The sequence below is a fragment of the Podarcis tiliguerta genome, assembly GCF_965153285.1.
Source record: "Podarcis tiliguerta genome assembly, chromosome: 5".
Lineage (NCBI taxonomy): Eukaryota > Metazoa > Chordata > Lepidosauria > Squamata > Lacertidae > Podarcis > Podarcis tiliguerta.
Window position 1 is genome coordinate 55,040,610 of NC_139538.1, and position 23,397 is coordinate 55,064,006.

Genomic DNA, 23,397 nt, shown 5'->3' on the forward strand with positions numbered 1-23,397 from the left:
TGCCAACTAATGTCTGAACAAGCCATTAACCGACACTCTGTGGTCTCTTCTTATATTCAGAGAGGATTTTTGCTGGAACTCTAGTGCAGATACTTTAGAGGAGTCTTGTTGGCTTGCTTGGAACTTTTTTAAGTACACAGGATTTTGGGGGGTAGATGTAAACTAACTCTGCTTTTTAAAATAAATAATCATACCACTCATGAGCTTCTCACAGCTCTGAAAAGAGGAGATTATTGCGATTTGGAATCTTTACTGCAGAGATGTATCAATCACCTTCTTTCATTGAGAACAGTGGTTTTGGCATAGCTTGCTCTTGTTGGACCTGAAAATGTGTTAGTATTTCGTACAGGGTAAAGGACATGAAGGGCCTGGTCCATGTGAAATTATAGAAATTGTCACTTTTTATTGAAAACTGCACTGAACGCTATATGTCCACCTTTACAATAAACAAATACAGTAACGGTAACACACTAAAACAAAACATACTTCTGGTAGCCATTGGTTCTGGTTTTTTGTTTTGTTTGGGACAGCTTTTAAAACTTATCACAGAAACAGGAATGTACCCATACAAAGGCTCAAAATAGGCCATCTTTTTCAACAAAAAGGCGATGATTCACAAAAGACTATGAATATAACATGTAACTAGTTGATACAAATCTAATAGGATTTGTTAAAATCAGTCACATCTAATAACACATTTTGAAGTGTTCTTGTATAAAATATCACATGAAGAAAAGAAGACTTCAATGTCTAAAAAAGTGGGTTTGTTCATACAGTCTGACAAGTTACCATAAAAAGTGTTTCTTTTTCCTGAGACATAAGGAAATGCAACATTAGTCTTGAACCCCTTCCAGCCCAAGACGTTTCCACTCAATAAAATAGCTGTGGATTTAAAACTGAGAAAAATATATTTGAGTATAAATGTGAAACGTAACACTTTTTCTTTTTTTTTGCATCATCAGCACGTGTTATTGAGTGTACAGCTACTTTATTAAGTGTATCTTGTAGAATAAGCATCCATTTCTGTGGGTAAGAGGCAGCTAGTTAACATGGGCCTTTTACCCCCTCTTCCCACCAAGATTGCTGTCCTACATGACGGTAGTTAAACTTGAGTAGCATCCCTCCAATACATTAGTGGCCATATATAACTGCAACAAGCAAAACAGTTCCCCCATCTCTGGGTTATATTTCCTCAGGCTATACAAGGAGGAGCCAGGTAAGTGAGGAAGGAAAGGGCTGAAGTCACATGATGGTTTCCTCTTACTATCATGTAAGCTTTGTTAGGACTGTTGGACCTGCTCTAAGCAGCAGGTCACCTGCTATTCCCCAAAAGGGACTGAGAAGAAATATATATTCTTGTGATTGATGTAAAGATGAAGGAAACTTAAACATACAATAACAGAAGCTGATCAGTAATGTATCATCGCATCCTAGTTTTCAGTGCTTCAGTAAGCAGGTGACTTCGTCTGCATTCCCCCTCCCTCCCCAAGTCTTGACTCCATTTTTTTGTAGTTAACACTGGAACAACATGATGCGTCAGTCCAAAATCAACCTTACAAATTTTGTATCAAACTCCCGTCAGTTCATGTGTCATCCCCCCCCCCAATGTCTCTTGGTCCCAAATCGGAGTGCTTTGAATTATCTGCTATTGCTCATTGGGATGTTCCCTGTTGTCCCCATGTTTGGACGGCTGATTAGGAGATGGAGCTTGGGAAGGATGCGCCACTGTCGGAAGATTGTGGGTAACAGGGATCCCTCCGGGGATAATACCTTCCATAGCTGCCGGAATCCCGCCTGGTGTAACGCTCACCATGCCTGGTGGATATCTAGGAAGAGTGTGATTTCTTAGTTAAAAGGAGACATGCAAGCATTCCATAGAACAACAGGCTGTGGGGGTAGTAGAAGGGTAATGGGGGAGGGGGGGAAATACCCTGCAGTCAATTTCATTCAGCGCCAAATCACTGCTATCCAGGTATGGTAAGAGAAAGTACTTTTTTTTACTGCAAGATCTGTCAAGTTTTCAAAGTATGTTTGTAAGAGCAGTATTTGTTTGGGTGGGAGGGGGGAATCAAAGCTAATATAAATTATCACCTTCAAACTCTTCTTTTTTCACATTGCTTTTACCCACATTGAAGTATGAGACAAAAAAATGATTCCAGTGTTGAAAGAGAGCCGCAGAGTGCACATTTCAGCAGCTGAGGGACCAGCCTTATATGAATAATCCGCTGCTGCCATCCCTTCTTCCCGTCACCCTTTTATTGATGTCAAACATATCGGAACACAAAATACGACTGTGGCTTCTTTGCTGTTAATTCATTTGAGTGCCACAGAGGGCGACTGAAATGTTTTTTTTTTGCTATTAGGTATCATCTCTTTCTTCCTGTAAAATCCTTTGAAGTACAAAGCAGAAGGGTGGACTGGCTCATGGAGATGCTGAAAAGAAAAACCTAAATGGAATGTGACATTGTTCTAATGTCAGTAGTTCGATAACAGCATCCCTTTCCTAAACACATACATTACATTCAGTTTTTAAAAATGATGTTTCCTCTTTCAATAAAATGACATAGAGAACACGGTGCCTGTACAGGACTAGTTTCATGCCCCCACCCCAATAATGTGACTTGGGGCAGCCTGGCTCTAGCCTCTCACCAACCTCTTCTGGGGCTTTTGCTTAGCTGGAATGGGCCCTTAAATTATGATAACACTTCTTACTTGTGTCTGTCTGGCTGTAAACCTCTTATATTTGTACAATGGGCTACAGTCTAGACCTTCAGAAGTCAGCTCATCAAGTGCTCCATCCATATCACTAGGGGCTGAGGGAACAATCAGCCCAAGACAACAGTCTAAGTAACTTGCATAGCTAGTTCTGGAAGCTCAAAGAGGCATTTAGATTTGAGTTTCAAAAGCATGTTGGAATGCAAGAGGTACCTGCTGAAGGAAATGAGGTGAGTCCCCCAAATAGTGAGAAATAGCACACCAGCCTGCTCTTCAAAGAAGAAAACCAAAGCTGTCATAGAGTTGGTGGAAAGTCCCTTGTGTGAACAAGTGTTTGGGAGGAAATTGAGAGAAATCAACGTGGCACGTGTCATTATTACTATTAAACACATTAACCAGGCCGTGTTGATGAAAGAGCTTTACACTGTGAGAGAGCAAGTGTGAGGGAGTGTGTGTGTGTGAGAGAGAGACAGAGAGTCAGAGACAGAGAAAGAGAGAAAGTATGACATACAGAGAATGAAACAAGTTGGAATTGGGCTTTAGGATACTAGAACAGAAATTGTGCTTTGGGGAAATATGCATGATAATGAAACCCTACGTAAGGAAAATTGCAGAAAACTGGTATATTATCACACTCTTAATCCTGCAAGATGAAGCAGGTCAACTAAGGTTCTGCAAGACTTGGGTCGGACTGCTGTCAGAAGGGTGGGAAGCTGAGAAGCCCCCATGTGTGAGCAGAAGCAAACTTACATTTGTCTGGCTCTCAGTCTGTGAATTTACAGGACAAATTTAGGGAAGAAAGGTATATTGCAAATTAGTTTTAACATACAACTCCGTTCAAGGAGTGGGATTAACAAGCATCATAAGGTTGTAAACTGCAGATGATACATAAAAGGTAAAGGTACCCCTGCCCGTACGGGCCAGTCTTGACAGACTCTAGGGTTGTGCGCCCATCTCACTCAAAGAGGCCGAGGGCCAGTGCTGTCCGCAGACACTTCCGGGTCACGTGGCCAGCGTGACATCGCTGCTCTGGCGAGCCAGAGCCGCACACGGAAACACCGTTTACCTTCCCACTGGTAAGCGGTCCCTATTTATCTACTTGCACCCAAGAGTGCTTTTGAACTGCTAGGTTGGCAGGCGCTGGGACCGAACAGCGGGAGCGCACCCCGCCGCGGGGATTCGAACCGCCAACCTTTCGATCGGCAAGCCCTAGGTGCTGAGGCTTTAACCCACAGCGCCACCCGCGTCCCCCGCAGATGATACATATTCTATACTGAATTTAAATTCTGTAGCCTGCATGAAATAGGTTCAATAAACAAGCTGGCGTATACTTCCATTATTTCTGCTAATCACACTAAAGAGCAAGGAGTTGCAAAAGGCAACAGGTACTGGATATCTAGGCTCTGTCTAGTTTTTCAGATTTTACTTAATATCACATACCTACTTTCCAGTCCTAGCCCTTGCTTTCTGAAACTCAGTATTAAACTCTGTTCATGAGCAGCATTGTGTGGGTTTTCACACAAGTGCAGAAGAAACATAACACTGTGTAAAAGAAGAGATGCTGGTAGATAACAGTTTACAAAAAAGACCAGATGCATCTGTGAGGCAAAGTTAATCAGAGAAAAGAATAAAAGCTGTTCTGAAGGTATGCTGTAAGAGTATAGGAGAGGTGGCTAGATTAGACCTTGGAAGGAAGCTTCTGTGCTGGACACAGGTAAGTCCCCCTCCCCAAAAATGCAAATATTAGTATACACAGTATGTAATGAAATGGGGAGGAGATAAATAAGAAGCTCAGTGAAGTCTAAAAGCTCTTCTGACCCAAACACTAGATGGAGAGACTCTAGTTCGTGAAGGTTCATGCCCCTTGAGTTTATGTCTCCTAAGTGAAACAAAAATTCTGGCTTTCAAAATGTCAGATTATGCTTGAGTGGAATCCTTCTCCACATAGGCACACTATCCATGCATGTGGGGATCCCAGAAAAACTCAGCCCTTTTTATATCCTATACACATACCTACCTTTAGTGCACATGGAGGAAATCTGAGAGCACAAATTTTCATAACTGCCCTAGAGGACTATCTACTTGGCTAAAGGGAGGTGGAGAGAAAAGGGGTCAATTGAACCCCACTGGGATCCATCAGGGAAATTCCATAACTTCTGCAATCTCACACAGGAAATTTAAAACTTGGAGGGAAACAAATTCATCTGCAGAGGTTTGCCTCCTGTTTACTGCTCTCTTTGAAGGCTACACAAATAGTCTGGTGCTTGAGAGCTACCATAAACACCCAAGGGAGGGCATGTGCGTGTACAGAGGGGGCTTGTGAAACATGGGCACTAGCCAATTGGGCTTTTCCTACAACAAAATCACTGTCTCAAGGGATGTCTAAATTATCTTGTAACAAGTTACTGACAACCTTTATTGCTGAACGAAACAATCGTGTGGAAGTGCCCTAAAAGGACTGATTGGCATTTCCAGCAGCCAAAAAACCCCCACCCCTGCCTAGTAACCATTCTGCATCTCTCATGCTTTTTCTAGACTTAAACTTAGGTAATATATTATCCCTTAACATTACATTGGGGGGGGTGTGCCCTACAGTTAATTAATGTTCCATCTTTCAGCCTGTACTGGGTGAACAGTGCATCAATATACCAATATTTATTCATTTAGAATGGTGGCCTACCTCTGCAAAGAATCTTTGAAGTCCTTAAGGAACACTGATTATATTCCTCCCCCCCCCCCCCCAACTAAAGGGCTGGTTTGCCGAAACTGACTTCTGGAAGCTCTTTTTGTCAGGTAAATAGTGGGTGAGTTAGTAAGACTGAAACAGCAGAAAGGCCTTTCAGAGAAGCTCAAAGTGACTCTATAGTGGCATTATTAAGGGGTCTCTGTGCAGCGGGATACCTGTGGAGATGCTATCTCTGAATAGTATTCCCAGAATAAAGGAAGTGCCTTCAGTGGAGGAAACCTGAATACACTATTGCTGAAGGGCTACCCTACCTGAGCCCTATACAAAGATGTGTGTATCTTATTCTCTAGCTCCATTCTTGGGTAGAGAACTACAAAGTGTGGTGCTTTTCCCCCAAAAAGAGTTCTTTATCTTACCTGTATGTGGCACCATTGAGCTCTGGATGAATCGCTTGCTGATCTATTACTGACCAAGGAGCTGTTGTGACAAAGAATTCCTTGTTCACGCAGTTTCGTAGGCTTTCAGGGATCCGACCTGAGGAAGGGTATGATTCAAATTCATAGCAGGGTCAGGCACAAATCAGCCCGACTAATATGCAACAAGCTATATCCAAGTTGAGGTTTTCCACACCACTCGTTCTAACTCACACAGCTCTTTACTTCCCACCAAAATTCAGGGCGGGGAAAGGACTGCTGTAGAATTTGCTTACGAGTAAAACAATATGCAGTGCTTTCCCTTCGTCACACCCTGATACAACAGCCAGCTGCCAGATAAAAGTGCTTTGAAGGGCTGGCTGGATAATTTCCCACCCCTTTCCTGCACCAAGTCACTTTACAAGCCCCGTTACAGATGTTTGCTGGTCATCCTGCAAACCTCGCCAGAATGAATGAAAGCTGCCCCAGATATTGTAACTTCCTCTGCCCCATTGGCATTTCTCTCCAAAACAACTCCACATTGGGTAATGGTAGAGAATCAACCCAATTAGACACAGGAAAGGATGCAGAAGGCCACCTGAAACAGTATAAAATTAGGCATGCTATAGCAGTGCCTGTTACACGTTTGGCATGTATTGGATGCTGGAGCCCTGGTGATTATGTGAAACTCTCAGTTATTCTGAAAAATACTTAGATAAAAGTCCACCCCTTTTATTAGGAGTTTGCTCCATCATTAACATGATTTGCTACCATATCTCCATTCAGCGCATTTGTGGTTCTGCCTTGAAGAGCAGAACAACTATAATGCTTAGTACACAGTGCAGCATATCTTGACTACTTACCTAACAACAAACCAAATACAGTGGTACCTTGGATTACAGATGCTTTGGGTTACAAACACTTCAGGTTACAAACTCCACTAACCCGGAAGTAGTACCTCAGGTTGAGAACTTTGCCCCAGGATGAGAACGGAAATGGCGCCATGGCGGCAGCGGGAGGCCCCATTAGCAAAAGCATGCCTCAGGTTAAGAATTGTTTTGGGTTAAGAACGGACCTCCAGGATGAATTAAGTTTGTAACCCAAGGTACCACTGTAGGTAACACTATTATGGCTACGCCTCCCTAAGGAGTACTTGCAGGTCCAGTGCAGGAATAGGGTGATGTTATGGAATAGGGACACTCAAACTAAGAGAGTTCTGGCATAGAATCCCCTAATGGCAACATCACTTTGGTTCAATGTAGGTTTTCATGCAGCAATTGCTCCTGATGTTGCAGCTGACAACTGATAGAATTTTTCAGCTTAATGAGCTTTCTGAACGAACATACACAGGCGTGCATGTGTAAGATTTAAATACGATTTAAAACAGGTTGCTAGACTCACGTTAACACTGTAGGTGATTTAAGTGTTAACCACAACTGCCCCCCTCCCCACAGTCTATGGAAGCAGAGGTATGCACTTTCCAGGACTGGTGTGCCACATATGGTGATGTGATGTTCAGAGGTTCTTTAAACTATGCACTGGCACATACACGTGCAATCAACACTGGCAGAGACCACGCCTGCACATGCTGTAGTGCCAGATAAAGCACTTCATGGGACCTATAACATTTAAACTGGCCTATTGTGGTCTAAACCACTGAGCCTCTTGGGCTTGCCAATTGGAAGGTCGGCGGTTAAAATCCCCGCGACGGGGTGAGCTCCTGTTGCTCCATCCCAGCTCCTGCCCACCTAGCAGTTTGAAAGCACATCAAAGTGCAAGTAGATAAATAGGTACCGCTCCAGCAGGAAGGTAAACGGTGTTTCCGTGCGCTGCTCTGGTTTCAGTGTTCTGTTGAACCAGAAGCGGCTTAGTCATGCTGGCCACATGACACGGAAAAACTGTCTGCGGACAAACGCTGGCTCCCTCAGCCAGTAAAGCGAGATGAGCACTGCAACCCCAGAGTCGTCTGCGACTGGACTTAGCTGTCAGGGTCCTTTACCTTTTTATGGGCAAGCAAGTTGGTGTACCTGTGATAGCTCGGCGTATCTCTGTCGCGGCGGCTTCTCTCATCTCCAGTGAGGCCTGTTCGCTGTACCAAGCAGTGTGTGGTGTGCAAATTAAATTAGGAGCATCTTTTAGTGGTCCTTGAGCAAAGCTACAGGAAAACACCCCCCAAGAAACAAAGATTGAGGTAAAAAAATAAAGTTCACCAACATTTGATTTGATTTAATATTTCTATTCTCCTTTTCCAACAACAAATGTTGAGCTCTAAGCAGCTCACAACAATCAGAAAGCATTAAAAAGAAACAATAAACACCACAAACGTTACATCCAGATATTGTTGGACAAACACAGTAACATACAGATGAAGCAAACAACAATGAATTCATTGAAATGATTAATACAAATCCATAAAGTCAAAGTCAAGAAGGTGCATGCTCTCAAATTGACAGTGGTTGTCTATATATGTATAGTGATTGCCTTTATACAGAGGCAATCACCCTTCCAGTATTGTTTACTGTTGTTCCTAGATACCTGAAAAATTAGGCTAGAAGAATGACACACATTGATCACGTTTTGAGAATCCTTTCTTGGCTTAATAACTGGAGTACGTCTGAGCCTTTTGTCTACACACACAAGCCCTTTTAAGTGTGTAGTAATTAAACCCAGAAGTCTCCTACTAACCGTAGAATCCCATTTTGCCCTAACCAGAAAACAATAGCTACCAGTCTTAAAAGACGCCAGGATCTTATAATCAGTTTTAAGTTGGTTTAACATCCTGGCTTGTTCCAAACCTCCAAACTGTAGTATCTGAAGTAGAACACCATGTATGGTTAATGAGAGACTTCTGGCTTTAACTCCTGGATGTTGCAAAGGCAGGAGAGAAGGGGCAGCATTGAGGGTGGGGAGGAGGGCAAAGGCATGTACATATATTGTCTTTAAGCAGACAGATGATTGACCAAACTCATCACATTCTCTCTCATTTTCTTTTAAAGTTGATTTTTATATGGTAAAACATCTCTCATCCACATTTTGCTACACATGCTGTGCGCCATCTGGCTGCCCATTTCATAAAAATAAGTGCTTCCCACATGTCTCTTGATTCCAAGACTTGCTTCTCTTAGATCCTTCCAGCGGTATCCACAAACAAGTTCAGCTTGAGGGGAGACCATCTGCACTGCACTGCACGATGATTCAGGCTATGAACACGCTCCCCATTTACTCTGCATGCAGTGCGCTCCCATTGTTGGTTTGGGAAGCAGTGGACACAAGGCCTTAGCCACAATCCTGATCTATCCTGTTATGAAACTCTGCATTTTGACACATTTTCCCCAAACCAGCTTTGATCCAAATTAAGAAAAAGAATGGCCTGGCTGCATTTTAAGTTGGTAATGACAGAGAGGGCCAGAAGGCCACATCTAGCCTTCCTCACCCCTAGCTTAGCATGTCATCTGAAACCAGGATCATAGTTAAGCTCTCTTCTCTTTAACCAGGATAACGCTACCTGTGGCAACTGGCCACAACAGCTATGTTCTATCTCTGGTGTTGGGAGGCAGTATGCTGCTGAATGCCACTTTCTGGAAACTGTAGGAGTACCGCTGTGCTTGGGTCCTGCTTGCAGGCATCCCACAGGCACCTTGTTGGTTCATTATTACATGAATAGAAACGGCCTAGACTGAGCCTTCGAGAACATGCAGGATAGAAGTGCAAAATGCTACAAGTGAGATCTTGACTTACCTAAATGGTTCCGATTCATGCACATCCAGTGCTGCCCCTCGTATCCTTCCTTCCTTCAGGGCTTGAGTTAAGGCCTTTTCATCCACCAGACCACCACGGGCTGTGTTTACCAAAAATGCTCCCTGCCTCATCTGAAGGGAGAAAGAAAGGACTATTCAAGCACTACTATTACCAACAGTGGGACATAAGCAGAGCATTGCCACCACTCCCCTGGCTTACTCCCGTAGTGTAGCATCCTCTGGCCTCTGCTCACATACTGTAGGGCAAGGGAGGGGAAGCAGCAGCCCTCAAGATATTGCTGGATTGCAACACCCATCTGACCATGGGTTATGCTGACCAAGACTGATGGGAATTAGATTCCAACTGCATCTCGAGGGGCATGGGTTCTTCACCACTGAACTGATTCAATGAAGTTTTTTTTGTGGGGGGGATCTCTCATCCTAGCAAAGAATGCTGTCATAGTGGGATGGTTTCTGGGTCTGCATGAGGCTGGAGAGTATGTGAGTCAGCACAAATACTGATAGCAGCAAAGGAACAGACAAGGCTACAAGCAGATGCTGGAAAGAGATAATTTATTTCATGGAAAATGCCCAATAATTTGTCAACCATTTTCATCTTCCTCTGGAGCAAAGGGCCTCCTCCTCCAGCAAACGCAACTGACTCAATAACATACTTTGGAAACTGATTACTAGAATGAAAGTATATTACCACTTTCCAGCACCAGTGTAAGCCCTGTCTTGGCTTTTGATGTCCTGAACAAGATCAGTGGCACAATGGCGCACCATTGCGCTTGAGACGAGCCCCTGGTATGACAATGTCTAAGAGGCAAAATACTGGGGATGAGGCCATTGAAACTAGCACTAGGAAAATAATTATCAATTTTGGCCTAACAGCCTGCTGTGTAAATTTTTGAATGAGAGCATTGCATACCTGCTGCTGGTTTTTAAATGCTACCTGAGATCTCTCTTTCAACCTCAAAAGCGCTTCTTACAGATTTCCTGAACTCTTCACTATGCTAAATAAATATCCAAATAGTAGAATATACCACTCTGGAAGTATTACATTTTAGCACCAACATACTTTGTGTCCAAGGTGCTTTCCTAGGTTATTAAACACTGTACAATGAACATTATGCTAAGAGTCCTTTTGCTACTTAATCCATGTGTTCATTTTGCATGGAACAGGGATAATAAAGATAGCTGCAGAACCACAGCAGTATAGGATAAAAACAGCAGGACAGAAGCAGATTCCTCAGCCTTTGGGAGAGAAATCAGCCATTTTGGGGGGTGGGGCGGGAATCTAGAACTCATGACTGAATTAGGAATAAAAGAACAACTGTTGACTGAGATGTCCTCTGGCAGAATTTAATGCACAGTTTTTCTGGTCACCTAGGTGACCTTTGCCCTGAACATGTCTGGGAAACTGTGCTTGTATTGGGCTAGTCTGGGCATTACTTTATGACTCACAGAATCATGGAATTGTAGAGTCGGAAGGGACCACATGGGCCATTTAGCCCAACCCCCTGCAATGCAGAAATTTCCCCCACAACATGGGGTTCAAACCCACAACCCTGAGATTAAGAGTCTCATGTTGTTATTTCAAAAGAGCAAGGATGAGGAGAACCTGGATGAAAGGCTCCAGCCCAGTTCCTCAAAATGCACTACAGTGGTACCTCTGGTTAAGTACTTAATTCGTTCCGGAGGTCCGTTCTTAACCTGAAACTGTTCTTAACCTGAAGCATCACTTTAGCTAATGGGGCCTCCTGCTGCTGCCGTGCTGCTGGAGCATGATTTCTGTTCTCATCCTGAAGCAAATTTCTTAACCCGAGGTACTATTTCTGGGTTAGCGGAGTCTGTAACCTGAAGCGTATGTAACCTGAAGCGTATGTAACCCGAGGTACCACTGTGTTTCAAATAAGCCATTGATGTAAGCAAGTCTTGCGCCAACAAGACCAAATGACCAGAGCAAAAAAAGCGAAAAGCATTGTAGGTGTGTTACATTCTGCAACGTTAGGCTGCTAACTGTAATTTACTGGCAAGCATTAAACCAACCTGCTTAAGTTCCATCACTTAACATATATAATGTGCAAAAGACAGATGAGCAGATTAGCTATAACTCTCAACTATCCCAAAGGTAAAAATGCATATGATTATTGTTTGCAGCTGCTTGGCATTATCACTGTGCCAGCAGGAATTCCAGACCTCAGCAGCCACACATTCCTAGAGCGCAGTTGGAGCCAACAAGATGATCCTCCTCCATTCAGAATTACCTGCTTAATCGTAAAGTCATTGATAAGGTGGTGATTATGTTCATTGAGGTTACAGTGTAACGAGACACAGTCGCTCTGGTACAGCAGATCCTGGAGTGTGTAGACCCGCTGGACTCCCAGGGACCTTTCTATGCCATCCTGCAGGTATGGGTCATAAAAGATCACATTGAAGCCAAACGCCTTGGCTCGAACTGCAACTGCTTGCGCAGTGCGACCTAAGCCAAAAGAAAAAAGAAAAAGGCAGAGAGTTGTTATAATAGGCTTGGCATTCGCTGCATGAATTCCAACGGGTGCATTGAATGGTACCAATTGGCATGACTTGCTGCCAAACGCTTTCTCTGACCACAGCAAAGGTGTTCATGCTGCACTGATTCTCTCCTGTGTTATATCCCTGTGTTAGTGCTGCTGAAATGCGGCACCTGAAAAATGGGAGGAAATGAGACTAGCACACTGGTCAGAGCCAAGGAGAGGCGCTTTGCAAGTTTTACCACTCGCTTCATGCATCTTACTATCTGCCACATGCCCAGTCAATGCTGGGCTACCATACCAGAAGGCTTCATAAATAGGCAGCAAGCTTGCAACATGGCCAAACTGGAGCAGCTTTATATTTGTGGTACGTTTTTAATCTAATTTAAAATTAAACTGTGGGGCCCAGGTATCATTCACCTCCCTGACCAGCACTGAAATGCTCTATAACCAAGAAAATAACTCCTTGTGAATGCTAAGAACAGAAAGCCTACCTGCACTGTCCTGTCATTTCAATGATTTTGACTTTTTATGGTATTATTGGCTTACTTTTTTCTGGTACTACAGAAATGGAAGTTTCTATAGTGGCCAGTGGGCGACGTTTAGTTCATAGGGTCACAAGGTGTGCAAAGTCTGTTCCAGTGGCATAGTAATAATACTGTCCTGATCTGCTTTTAAAGGACAATAGCTCTTCTTTTAGACTGCAAGAATTCACAAATGAATACCATGAATATACAAATGATAGCTATTATCAGCAAGCCCCCATTACTCATTACCTGTTACTCATTATATATTTTTAAATGCTGGCACCTTGCCCTAAGCACTTGACAACTGCCTCATGTCAATTGACCTGGAATTTCAGTTACTGTAATGCAAAATTGGGTTGGGGGAAAGAGGGGACAACATACTAGAAACCCATCCAGGTATACTGATATTTTTACATGAGCAAGAGGATATTAGAGAACATCATGGTTTCTGTCTTTCTCCTTCCCTACTGTTAGGTTTTTAATCTCCAAGAACTGGATTCTTAGGACAGAGTCTTACTGCCAACTTAGTTGAAGGTCAAACATGAACCATGTAATGCAGCGTGTATAAGGGCATTATTTGAATCTGCCTTTAGAATACAAGGAGCTACGGCATTATTTTTTTAAAAAAGTCCATTAACTATTTGCCAATGCACTTCAGATGCAATTAAAATGAACAGACATTGCTATATGAATCCATAAAGGGAATGCAACACTAGTGTAATGCCAAATTCTCAAACTGGAAGGAGGGAACTCTAGCGGGCAAGGAACAAATGTCCACTGCAAAGAAGTAACACAGCTTATTAAAAGTACTAGAGTGCAGATCTTCCGCACCCACAGTGGTAATTAAAGCGCTGGGTTCTAGCCACATTTAAGCCTCTGACCTAAAAGAGGAAGTCATGTTAAGGAAATCTGATTATGATCATCTTTGGTAGAACAACAACAACAACAACAAAACCCCTCTGAGCCTTATTTATTATAAGAGCAACTTGTTTGCTGTAGCCTCCCCCCCCCCCTTTCCTTCTGCGCTCTTGCTGAATGGCTATTTAATTGGGCATGACTAAGACAACTGTCATGGTTTGGAAGCAAAGGTTTAATAAGGCTCTTCTGATAAAGAGGGACAGCTGCAGTGCAATCAGCAGGTCATTATCCACAATGTCATTCCAATTCAATGTCACCGCCTGGGCTCAACTAACCGACTTCTACATCAAGATAGGAGTCTTCTTTTCAGAAAATGGAGAGAAAGCCAAAGAACCAGACGTAATCATGCCTTCATGTCGGAAAATAGGTGAATGGAATAAAATAATGCGGATTCTGCTGGGATGGTTTCTCTCTCTCCCTTTCTTGACTGCCATATTTTTGAACAGATGGAATGGAAGAAGCACACCTATCTTTGATTGCAATTACTCATTAAAGTACAACTCGGGGCCTGGAGTAGAAGAAGTTGGAGAAAAATATGTGCAAATGCCTATTAATTTGCCAAATTTATACTGAGTGTTCGTGGAGGTGGGGTGAACCAAAAGAGTACTGAGGCTCCCAACAGCAACTACTGGAGAGTGACCGTAGCTCACAGAGCATAAGCTAGTTTGCAATTGAGCATCTCTAGTCTCATCTGCTGATGAGGCTGTGCTCCTTGTTTTGCATTGTACTGGAACAGTTGAACTCAGGAGCTCTGAGCCCCTCACAAGCAGGGCTTCTGTGGACTGTGTGCTAAAAGCAAGCAGATGTTTTAGCTGAATTCTGCAAACTGCATAAATGATATTTTTCTCTGGCAAGAGAAAAACAGCCGGGGATTTTAAATACCCGCCTCCTCCTTCAACACACACTGTGCAAGGCTGCAGCTTCCTCAAGCAAATGTTGCAGTTGCAAAGCATGATGTCAGAATCCATGCAGATCTCCTTGTAAAGCCCAACCCCCTGTTGTTTTAGTGAAAGAAATGTGACCCATTTTGAATAAACATACCAAATCCAATTAGGCCGAGGGTTTCGCCTCTAATACGAGCTGCTCCAGAAGCCACCTCCCGAATCTGCTCCACGCTCTGCACTCTGGTTCCTTCCCTCAGCGCCTGGTAGAGCCAAGTGTTCCGTCTGTAGAGATTCAGGACATGGCACATCGTGGAGTCTGCCGTCTCTTCTACTGCAGCCGAGGGGATGTTGCAAACAGCAATTCCTGGCGAATGGGGCAGAAACCTACGTTTTAGTGATCAAGACTGTGGCCAGGAAATCTCAAGGTTTCACACTAGTGCAAACTTTAAAAATACTTTGAAGGCCACTAGCATGGTGTTCCAAGTTAACTATGTTCTCTATGATCTCTTGGAACAATTCATAATGTGTAATGCATGCTGCAGCTTTAACATGAGAACAAAGAGCTACTAATGGCTACTAGCCACGAGAGCTATCCCCAAACTTCACGGTTGGAGGCAGCAATGCTTCTGAAGAGCAGCTGCTGGAAACCACAGGAGAGAGGGAGTGCTCTTGTGCTCAGGTCCTGCTCCAGTGTTTCCCACAGGCATTTGGGTGGCCACTGTGAAAACAGGATGCAGGACTAGATGGTCCCTTGGCCTGATCCAGAAGGCTCTTCTTATGTGGTGGTGCTGAAGTCCCTGAGTATAGAAAGACACAGCAGGTTCTAAGCCAGCCTCCTTCTGCTTGGAACCAGGCCAAGGAACATACCAGGTTCCCCTAGCCCCATGCTGTTGACTCCAACTGGCAGCAGCTCTTTGGAAAAGAAGGGTGTTTTTTCTCACCTGCTCCCTGATCCTTTCAACTGAAGACACCAGGAATTGAACCTGGGCCCTTCTGTATGCAGAACACATGCCCTGCCATTGAGCTACAGCCTAAAGCGAACAACCCTTCCAGCGGCATTCTTAAGAGTCCTGAGAATCTGTTACCATGTGCCTGTTCAGGCCATTTGTACCAGCTTTGAAGCTGATGGCCCTTATGACCTTTGTACAGTGCATCTAAGTTATGGTGCATATAACTCATGAATAAAACTCAAAGGAAAGGGGAAATGTGGTATGAAAATTTTAGTAGTCTGCACCAGCACCACAGTATGAAAACCATGGCTAAGGACAGGCCCTTTTAAAATTGTTTCATTTCACCCCCCAAACAAGGCTACTTTGACAAAGAACGAATCTATGTAAAATTCAGGGTCAAATTCAGATATTGTCAACTATTTCCAACCTTCCTGTGGATGTCTGGAATGGAACTCACAGACCACTAGTGTTTGTGGATTATAGTTTGAGAACATCTGCTCTAGAAGGCACGCAGGAAAAAGCATCTTGTTTGTTATATGCTGACCATCTATTCTACTTCAGAATGTGACAACTGAGTTGATTCCACACAATATCAGCATATGGGGCTGATCTTAAACCAGCTAGGGTTTAAAATTAAATGCTGTTTTGTGGAAGCTCTTAGACCAGTGACTCTCAGATGCAGGTGGGAGTCCAACTCCCACCAGTCCAACCCATCATGACCAATGGTCAGGGGAAATGGGAACTGTGGTCATTTGGAGGGCCACAAGTTCCCCATCCCTGTCTCAGTCCTAACACTCCTTACTCCTTTTAAGTCATCCTTTCCTTAAGATTTCAAATGAGGCTGCTAAGTAATATGGCTTTTCCTGCCCCTTCTACATGCAGGAAGATTATTCACCTTCATGGGATGGAGCTGCTACCCAAGGTAATGCCTAGACATGCAAGGTGAGATACTAGGGTTAAGTAGTGTAAGCAGCTTTGGCAAAGCATTAACAATGTTCACTCAGCACAGGACTGACTCCTGCCAGGATTCCAGAGAATGAAAAGTTCAGCACAATTTGCTCCTTTTCCAGGCCTGCAGAATTATGTCCCCATCGCACCAGGAATTATGGCATTAGCATACTTTCCTCCATCTGTCCAAAGTACTTGATCCCGTTTCTCAGACTTAGTCCTTTTATCGATATACAATTTTAAAAATAGCATTAAAGAGCTATTCAGGGGCCTGAAAGCGATCACCAAACATGCTGTGTATGAAACACTGAATAATATGTACATATTGCTTGCTGGGGGAGGTCAGCTGGTGAGCTTCATGGCTCTGGAGTGTCTTGAACTCTGGAGTGTCTTGACACTGGAGTGTCTTGACAGCTGGTGAGCTTCATGGCTCTGGAGTGTCTTGACACTCTAATGCAGCCATAGGCAAACTCGGCCCCCCAGATGTTTTGGGACTACAACTCCCATCAACCCTGACCACTGGTCTTGTTAGCTAGGGATGATGGGAGTTGTAGTCCCAAAACATCTGGAGGGCCGGGTTTGCCTATGCCTGCTCTAATGTCTACACTTGACTACAGTGCACAGTTGTACTTCCCACTGTAGTTTAGGGCTTCCCTATAACAGTATTTCCCCCTTAAATCAGCCTGGGCAAATATTCACAGGAAGCTCACTTCATGCTACAGATGAGGGCAGCTGGAAGTGGTATGGAAAAAGATGCAAAGCACTCAAGTAAATGTATAACTTTTAATAGCCACCAAAAGTTTGCCATGGGCAATGTACCAAAATAAGGAGAAAAAACAAGATGGAATTGCAATGCATACATTAAGACCTAAATGTCAACAAGGCCCCAAAGCCTCAGGTGCCAGTAGGCATTTTTCTCTCTGCTGTCAGTGGTTTTCCTATTTTAAATGTTACACTGCTATAGGACAAGGATAAAGAGCTATCTAATAACAAGCTAGACCAATATTCCACCTAAATCACTTGTGCCAATTCCGACAGTCTTTACAAGCCAACTGAGGTCTTTGAAGCAAGAATGCCAGTGGTGGCTCTTCACTGGACTAAAAATCTTCCCAATGGATATAGTAAATATATAGATGTAGGGTTCACACACGTACACACACACACACACAATTAAAGCAGTTAGAATTACATCTAATTATATTATCTTTCTTTTTTTCATTATTTAATTCATTCACTATATGTATAGAAAAGCAGTGGACTGGAGACAGGGAAAGAGCCATCAGAAGGAAAATTTCAAAATGTACATGGCAGCCCTTGAGTACTTAAAAAACCCCAAAAAATCCATGAGAAGCTTCTCAGTCTACAAATCTCTGACAGCAAAGTCATGCTGTAAGTAAAACAGCAAAGAGCTCTCAGGCAAGTTAGGGATTTTTTTTAATAAGAAAAAAAAACCCCTGTAGATGATCCAGCAAAGTGTCTTGTTTAGAATGCCTGCTGCAGAGAATGTGTGTTTCTTTAGTTTTATTAAGATTTACAATGGAGTACTCCGTAGCAATTAATCACTTTAATGACACCCTATCGACAAACATATACAGCTGGCACCCTATAAAGATCAATTTTATTTTATATGCTAATGCAGTGGCACTCATTAGTGATAAAACAATTAACGGTGCTGCTTGCAAACAGCTCACTAGCATTTTAGTAGCACACAGAAATGGCCAATATGTTATAATTCTTAAATCTAGTTAAGGATAACATAATTAGTTGCCTATGTTTGTTGTCAGGCAAAAAGAGACTTCATTGCTAAGAGATTTAAAACCAAGGGGACTATTGTCTACATGCCAGGCCATTCCGTTAAACAATGGTTTTTTTTGAAGAAACTTGCCAACTGTTGATCTGGAGCATTAGAGTCTAATCAAATGCTTGCATGGACATGGATGTCGCTCTATGGTATTGTATCTGTGCTGGCAGGCTATCCATGTATGCAACAGGCAGCAGCCACCAGAAAGGAGGAGGCAAAGTAACCAACACCATAGTAATCTATAGACCATCTCTCTGCCAGTGGAGCTTCTTGTCCCATCAGAACATTACACGATGTTTTATTCAGTTTACAGTTGAGAATGTGGAAGCCCTTAGCTGCAATAAAACTGTGCTATCTGCACTGGAGTTCCCATATGGTCTTTGAAGCAGCTGCATCACAGCAAGCAAAACAGAGCTGCTTTGTCGTATGCAGGGATGGAATCAAAGTCACTCCAACCAGAAACCTGCTGTAAACATGATTCTGAGACAATCAAGTAATTTGTTCTCCTTAGAACGAAAACCAAGAACTTAGTTAAGGAGGAGGCACTGAAGTTATGTCTAAAACATACCAAGTTCCCCTGCAGCTTTGATGTCTATGTTGTCATAACCGCTGCCTATTCGAACAATGACTCGTAAGGCCTTGAACTTCTCTAGGTCTTCCCGGGTGAGAGTGATAGTGTGGTACATCATTGCTCCAATGGCTTCATTTAAAACCTAACAGACACACACAAAAAAGAAGGAAATAATAGACATTAGTGAAGCAGATGGACATGTTCCGGTAACAGCTGTTGAAGTCCGGTGATGAGTCATGCACAAATATCTAGCAAGGCACTTGGTTCAATCTGATTAAGTGGTTAAAGACTCCCAAGTAATAATGAAAACCCTAAAGAACTCCAGAATAAATGTGTTTAGCTCTCACTATGTGTGTGTATGTGTGTGCAAGTATGTATGTATGAAATTTTGCCCCGAAGGATCAGTCTTCATTTGAGGTCAAGAGGCTTAAACTCTGGAAGAACTTAGGTGGAATAGGGCCACTGCCCAATCTAGAATCATAAGCAGTGAGAATCTGTGTGTGCTTTGTGCTCTTTTGTCTGGCCTCAAAAATAGAAATACATCACGGCTTCCCTCTGAATGCATCTGCCCATAATCTTTCAGTTCTAGAAATATTTTGCATTAGATCCTGGATTGTATCGAGTGTACTATATGCTCCCATGTAGTCCCATGATAATACCTCAATCAAAATAATACTCAACAATATCTAGATCTTTGCATATCTAAACACTCAAATCCCTGGTGATGTAGGCTACTTATCTTTCAACAACAGTAATTTAAATGGTAGAAAAGGAAGTGTGACTTCTCTAAACGGTCAGTGCAACTGGCTCCCAGCTCAGTCCATCACTAACTACCTCCTGTTCTCTTTCTCAGTGGGAGTTTATTTTAGCCTCTACACTATCCCTTAGGATACCAGAAAATCCACAAAAATATATTACTGGGTGATGAAAGGACTGATTTCCCCCCTAGATCAAGTAAATATGGGACTTCCCAGAGGCATTTGCAGTCCCTTTCTCAAGCCCCCAGACTGCACCCTACATATACGGGTTCTGAATTGAACATGCAGGAGACAAAGATGAAACTGTTCTGGACAAAAGCTGGATCAAAAAATACTTCTCACTTTGGATACTCACTAGTTGACTAGAATTCTGCAGCCCATGAGGCTGTCCTGCTTGTCTATGGTACTTACTGACAGAGAGTTGCATCCAATGCTAGTCCTAATCAAAGTAGACCAAATTAAAATAACACACATGACCAACTTAGGTCAATTAATTTCAATGGGTCCAATCTGCGTATAACTTAGCTGGATACAACTCAAATACAGCAGAACCTCTGGATTAATACACATGACCATCATACAATGTAGTTAATGAAAGAAAGGCGCTTGATAGAGGTAATTTTTATCACACACTACCAATCTTCACTGATGCAATGAGTGGTGAAATACCCCTACACTTTTTAAAAAAGAGAAAATTGAAAAATCCACTTGATAGCTGGTCATCTGCTTCTAGCCTATGTTAGCTAGATATTGTTACTGAGCACTCCTGAATATTGATGTAATATGTGTCACTTTATATTAGCTGCAGTTCTATATATTCCAGCATTTTATTATAAACCAGATGCCATGAACTGAATGCTCCTGAATGGTATTGTATTCAACCAAAATCCAGAGCATTTCATTCCCAGCTGGTTGCTAGTATACTGAATGCTGAGTTGGGCTCTTCCATAAGCTGAGCAAAAGCCATCACCAAGCCCCACAAATGTGCTCTCTCAGTGCCTAGCAGATGAGTTACTATGACACTAACACGAGCTGATGAAAACTGAGAAAAGAGAAGGCAGGATTTGTATTTGGGAGATGGTTATAATCTAATTTTAAAGGGACTATGATAAAGGAAATATGAAGTTTCCAGACAGTGGTTAAGAGGGGGAGGAGAAAGAGATAAAACAACAACCTCTGACATCCAATTGGCCTCATGTGACTGGATACTACAGATCAGAAGGCCCTACATGCCCCAACGGGATTTACACTCTAATGCACAGATTTATATTGTCTGCCAGAGAGTCACTAAGAGTAAAGTTATATTCACCCTCATTATTCCATACTCAGTGTAAACACAGCATGAAAACAGAAAACAGAAAAAGCTTTGAACAGGCAACATGCTTAAGATACCTTGGATACAGCTCTACATTTGTATTGACCAGGCTATTTACTGCTGATTATTTAAACTAGCGCTGAAGGCTGCCCTACCGAGATAATTCCTTAGGTCAGGAGCATTATAAGGACAGGCTGAGCGATGAATGACAGTAAGCCTTCTAAGGATTTGCCTGCTACCTCCACCCCGTCATTTCTGATCTTGTCATTCTCCCCTCTCCTCCTCCCCTTTATCTTCATTTCTAGGAGACTTAGGTTTCAAGCCTTCTGCTCACCCAGAAGTATCTCTTTCTACATGGCATTCAGGGTGAACAACTTTTCAGGTCAACCCTTCTTTGTGCAAAGATATCCATTGATATGTTGTATTTTTTATTGTACACCACTGCAGCATTTTGTAGTGTTTAGAGGTTTATAAATAATCCAAAACAAACATACATAGTGTTCTGGGACAAATATATCATACAGAATTGTTTATTACACTCCTAAGATCCAATTTTTTCAGAGAATTTGGAATCCTGGAAGACCTGCTCCCTGCCTTTCAGGCCTTTTCCACCTGACGTGGAAGGGTGGGGCCCTGTAGCTACAAAAGCTGAGAATGATCAGGCTGGGGTATTGTTTAGGGGGTTGGGTTGTTACTGCTATTGATATTAATTTTTGTATCTTTATTTGAGATCTTACGGTTTATGTGGAAATTGTTTAATTTGGTTTTTTACTTTTGAGAGGGACGCAGGTGGCGCTGTGGGTAAAACCACAGTGCCTAGGGCTTGCCGATCGTATGGTCGGCGGTTCGAATCCCCGCGGCAGGGTGAGCTCCCGTCTTTCGGTCCCACCTCCTGCCCACCTAGCAGTTCGAAAGAACCCCTAAGTGCAAGCAGATAAATAGGTACCGCTTTATAGCGGGAAGGTAAACGCCGTTTCCGTGTGCTGCGCTGGTGCTGTCTCGCCAGAGCAGCTTTGTCACGCTAGCCACGTGACCCGGAAGTGTCTCCGGACAGCGCTGGCCCCCGGCCTCTTAAGTGAGATGGGCGCACAACCCTAGAGTCGGACACGACTGGCCCGTACGGGCAGGGGTACCTTTACTTTTGATGTTTTATTTATTGTTTATGACTAATTTAGTTATGCTTGTAATTATGTAATGTCCTTCATGTTGCAAGCTGCCTTGAGCATGTCTGAACTATGGAAAGGGGGTATAAAAATAAAATTATGTATGCAATTGTTGGAAGGAAAAGAGTAGTACAAGAAAGAAAGACTAGGATGACTTGGGATTCCCAAAGCCAGTAATCTTTGCCAGTGGAGAGAGGAAGATGGAGAAGAGGGAGGAACAGGAGTCTTGGAGCACATTTGCAAAGCTAAGCAGGGTCCAGTGTGGTTTCAAACTGGATGGGGGACTGTGTGCAGGAGATTCCTGCACTGTGGGGGGTTGGGCTAGATGACTCTTGGAATCTCTTCCAACTCTACAATTCTATGAATCAGACATATGTATTCCTGTCTCAATAAAATGAGAATTAGATAAGGGGTGATATCCAACATCACGTGAACAGATTTTGGTTCCTGCAGCAGGAACTCCCTGCCTCTTTTCTCTCCTATAGCATCCCACACATGTTCCAAAACTGCTCAAGAGGGTGAGACCCCTTCTGAATCAGATTTTTGGGGGATATGAAGGCTGCAAGGGGGGGGGGTGAGAGGAAGGCAAGTACCATTGCATGAGCAGAAGTCATTCATGGATGGACACAATCAGATATTATCTTTTGAGAAGTGAATGCCAAATTCTACAGATTTTATATTATGTGCTTAGTAAAACTACTAATACAGGAAATAGAAACAGCTTTTACAAGTCAAGGTAAGGATCCACCACATCGTGATGATCTAAACAGGCTCTAAGTGGCATTCTGCAACCTTTTTTTGTTTGTTTGTTAGTCTATTTATTTATTGAAATGATTTTTATGCCAGTTTGCAGTTCCGAATAAGATTTTAAAAATTCTAAGCACTTTGCAACCTATCTTAAAACGTCAAATGGATTCTGCTGCATCTGAAACACCAAAGTGACCTCTCACAAGGCACAAGCCTCCCCTTTGGGCCTCACTGCTGTGGTCTGAAGGAAAGGAAAGCAACACATTTCGCACTAGCTTGGCTGCAGGAGTTGCTGGAAGGAGGTATTCAAGACACCACCCAATCACCTTAGGGACAGCACTACAAATTTGTGTAGGATATAATCCTTAACGTTTTCTCCCTGAAGATGTCCTGTAAGGCAGTGGGTACAGATTGCTCCTCAGGGTTTACTTCCAGGGTTTACTTTCTCACAAATGAGTATATCTGCTTTCCCATCTGCCCCTCATTTCCCTCTACAGCATGTGCAGAAACTGTCTTCTTGACAGTTGGACCCACGTCTGCTCAATCCGCCTTGCATGCAGGGGTTTTGAGATCCATTGGCTACCTTCCCCTGGTTTAGCTGGCCAGTCAAAGCCATTTCTGGGGTGTGGCCACTGTCGCAAGCCAACAGCTTCTAGGAGCCACAGACAAGAGCTCAGTGCAGGGGGAAGACGTCTGGCGGACAAGGAGCATGACGTGTCCCCCAGCAGAGATACTGCCTCACCCATAG

General features: G+C 43.1%; 1 protein-coding gene across 12 annotated transcripts in view; it reads right to left on the minus strand.

The window, feature by feature from the left end:
* Positions 1 to 378: 378 nt before the first annotated feature.
* Positions 379 to 23,397, minus strand: part of CTBP2 (C-terminal binding protein 2) — a 196,741-nt gene continuing 173,722 nt past the window's right edge. For 10 of the 12 annotated variants that reach the window (XM_083439600.1, XM_083439597.1, XM_083439596.1 and 7 more), the window contains 7 exons: positions 18,664 to 18,808; positions 14,554 to 14,760; positions 11,822 to 12,036; positions 9,553 to 9,683; positions 7,842 to 7,969; positions 5,818 to 5,935; positions 379 to 1,826 (listed from right to left, as the gene is read on the minus strand). In XM_083439600.1, the coding sequence (XP_083295726.1) occupies positions 1,646 to 1,826; positions 5,818 to 5,935; positions 7,842 to 7,969; positions 9,553 to 9,683; positions 11,822 to 12,036; positions 14,554 to 14,760; positions 18,664 to 18,808 (1,125 nt within the window). In that variant the 3' untranslated portion in view covers positions 379 to 1,645. Of the gene's footprint in view, positions 1,827 to 2,091; positions 2,448 to 5,817; positions 5,936 to 7,841; positions 7,970 to 9,552; positions 9,684 to 11,821; positions 12,037 to 14,553; positions 14,761 to 18,663; positions 18,809 to 23,397 lie in introns of all 12 variants that reach the window. The other 2 variants (XR_014510957.1, XR_014510958.1) reach the window with 2 other exon arrangements.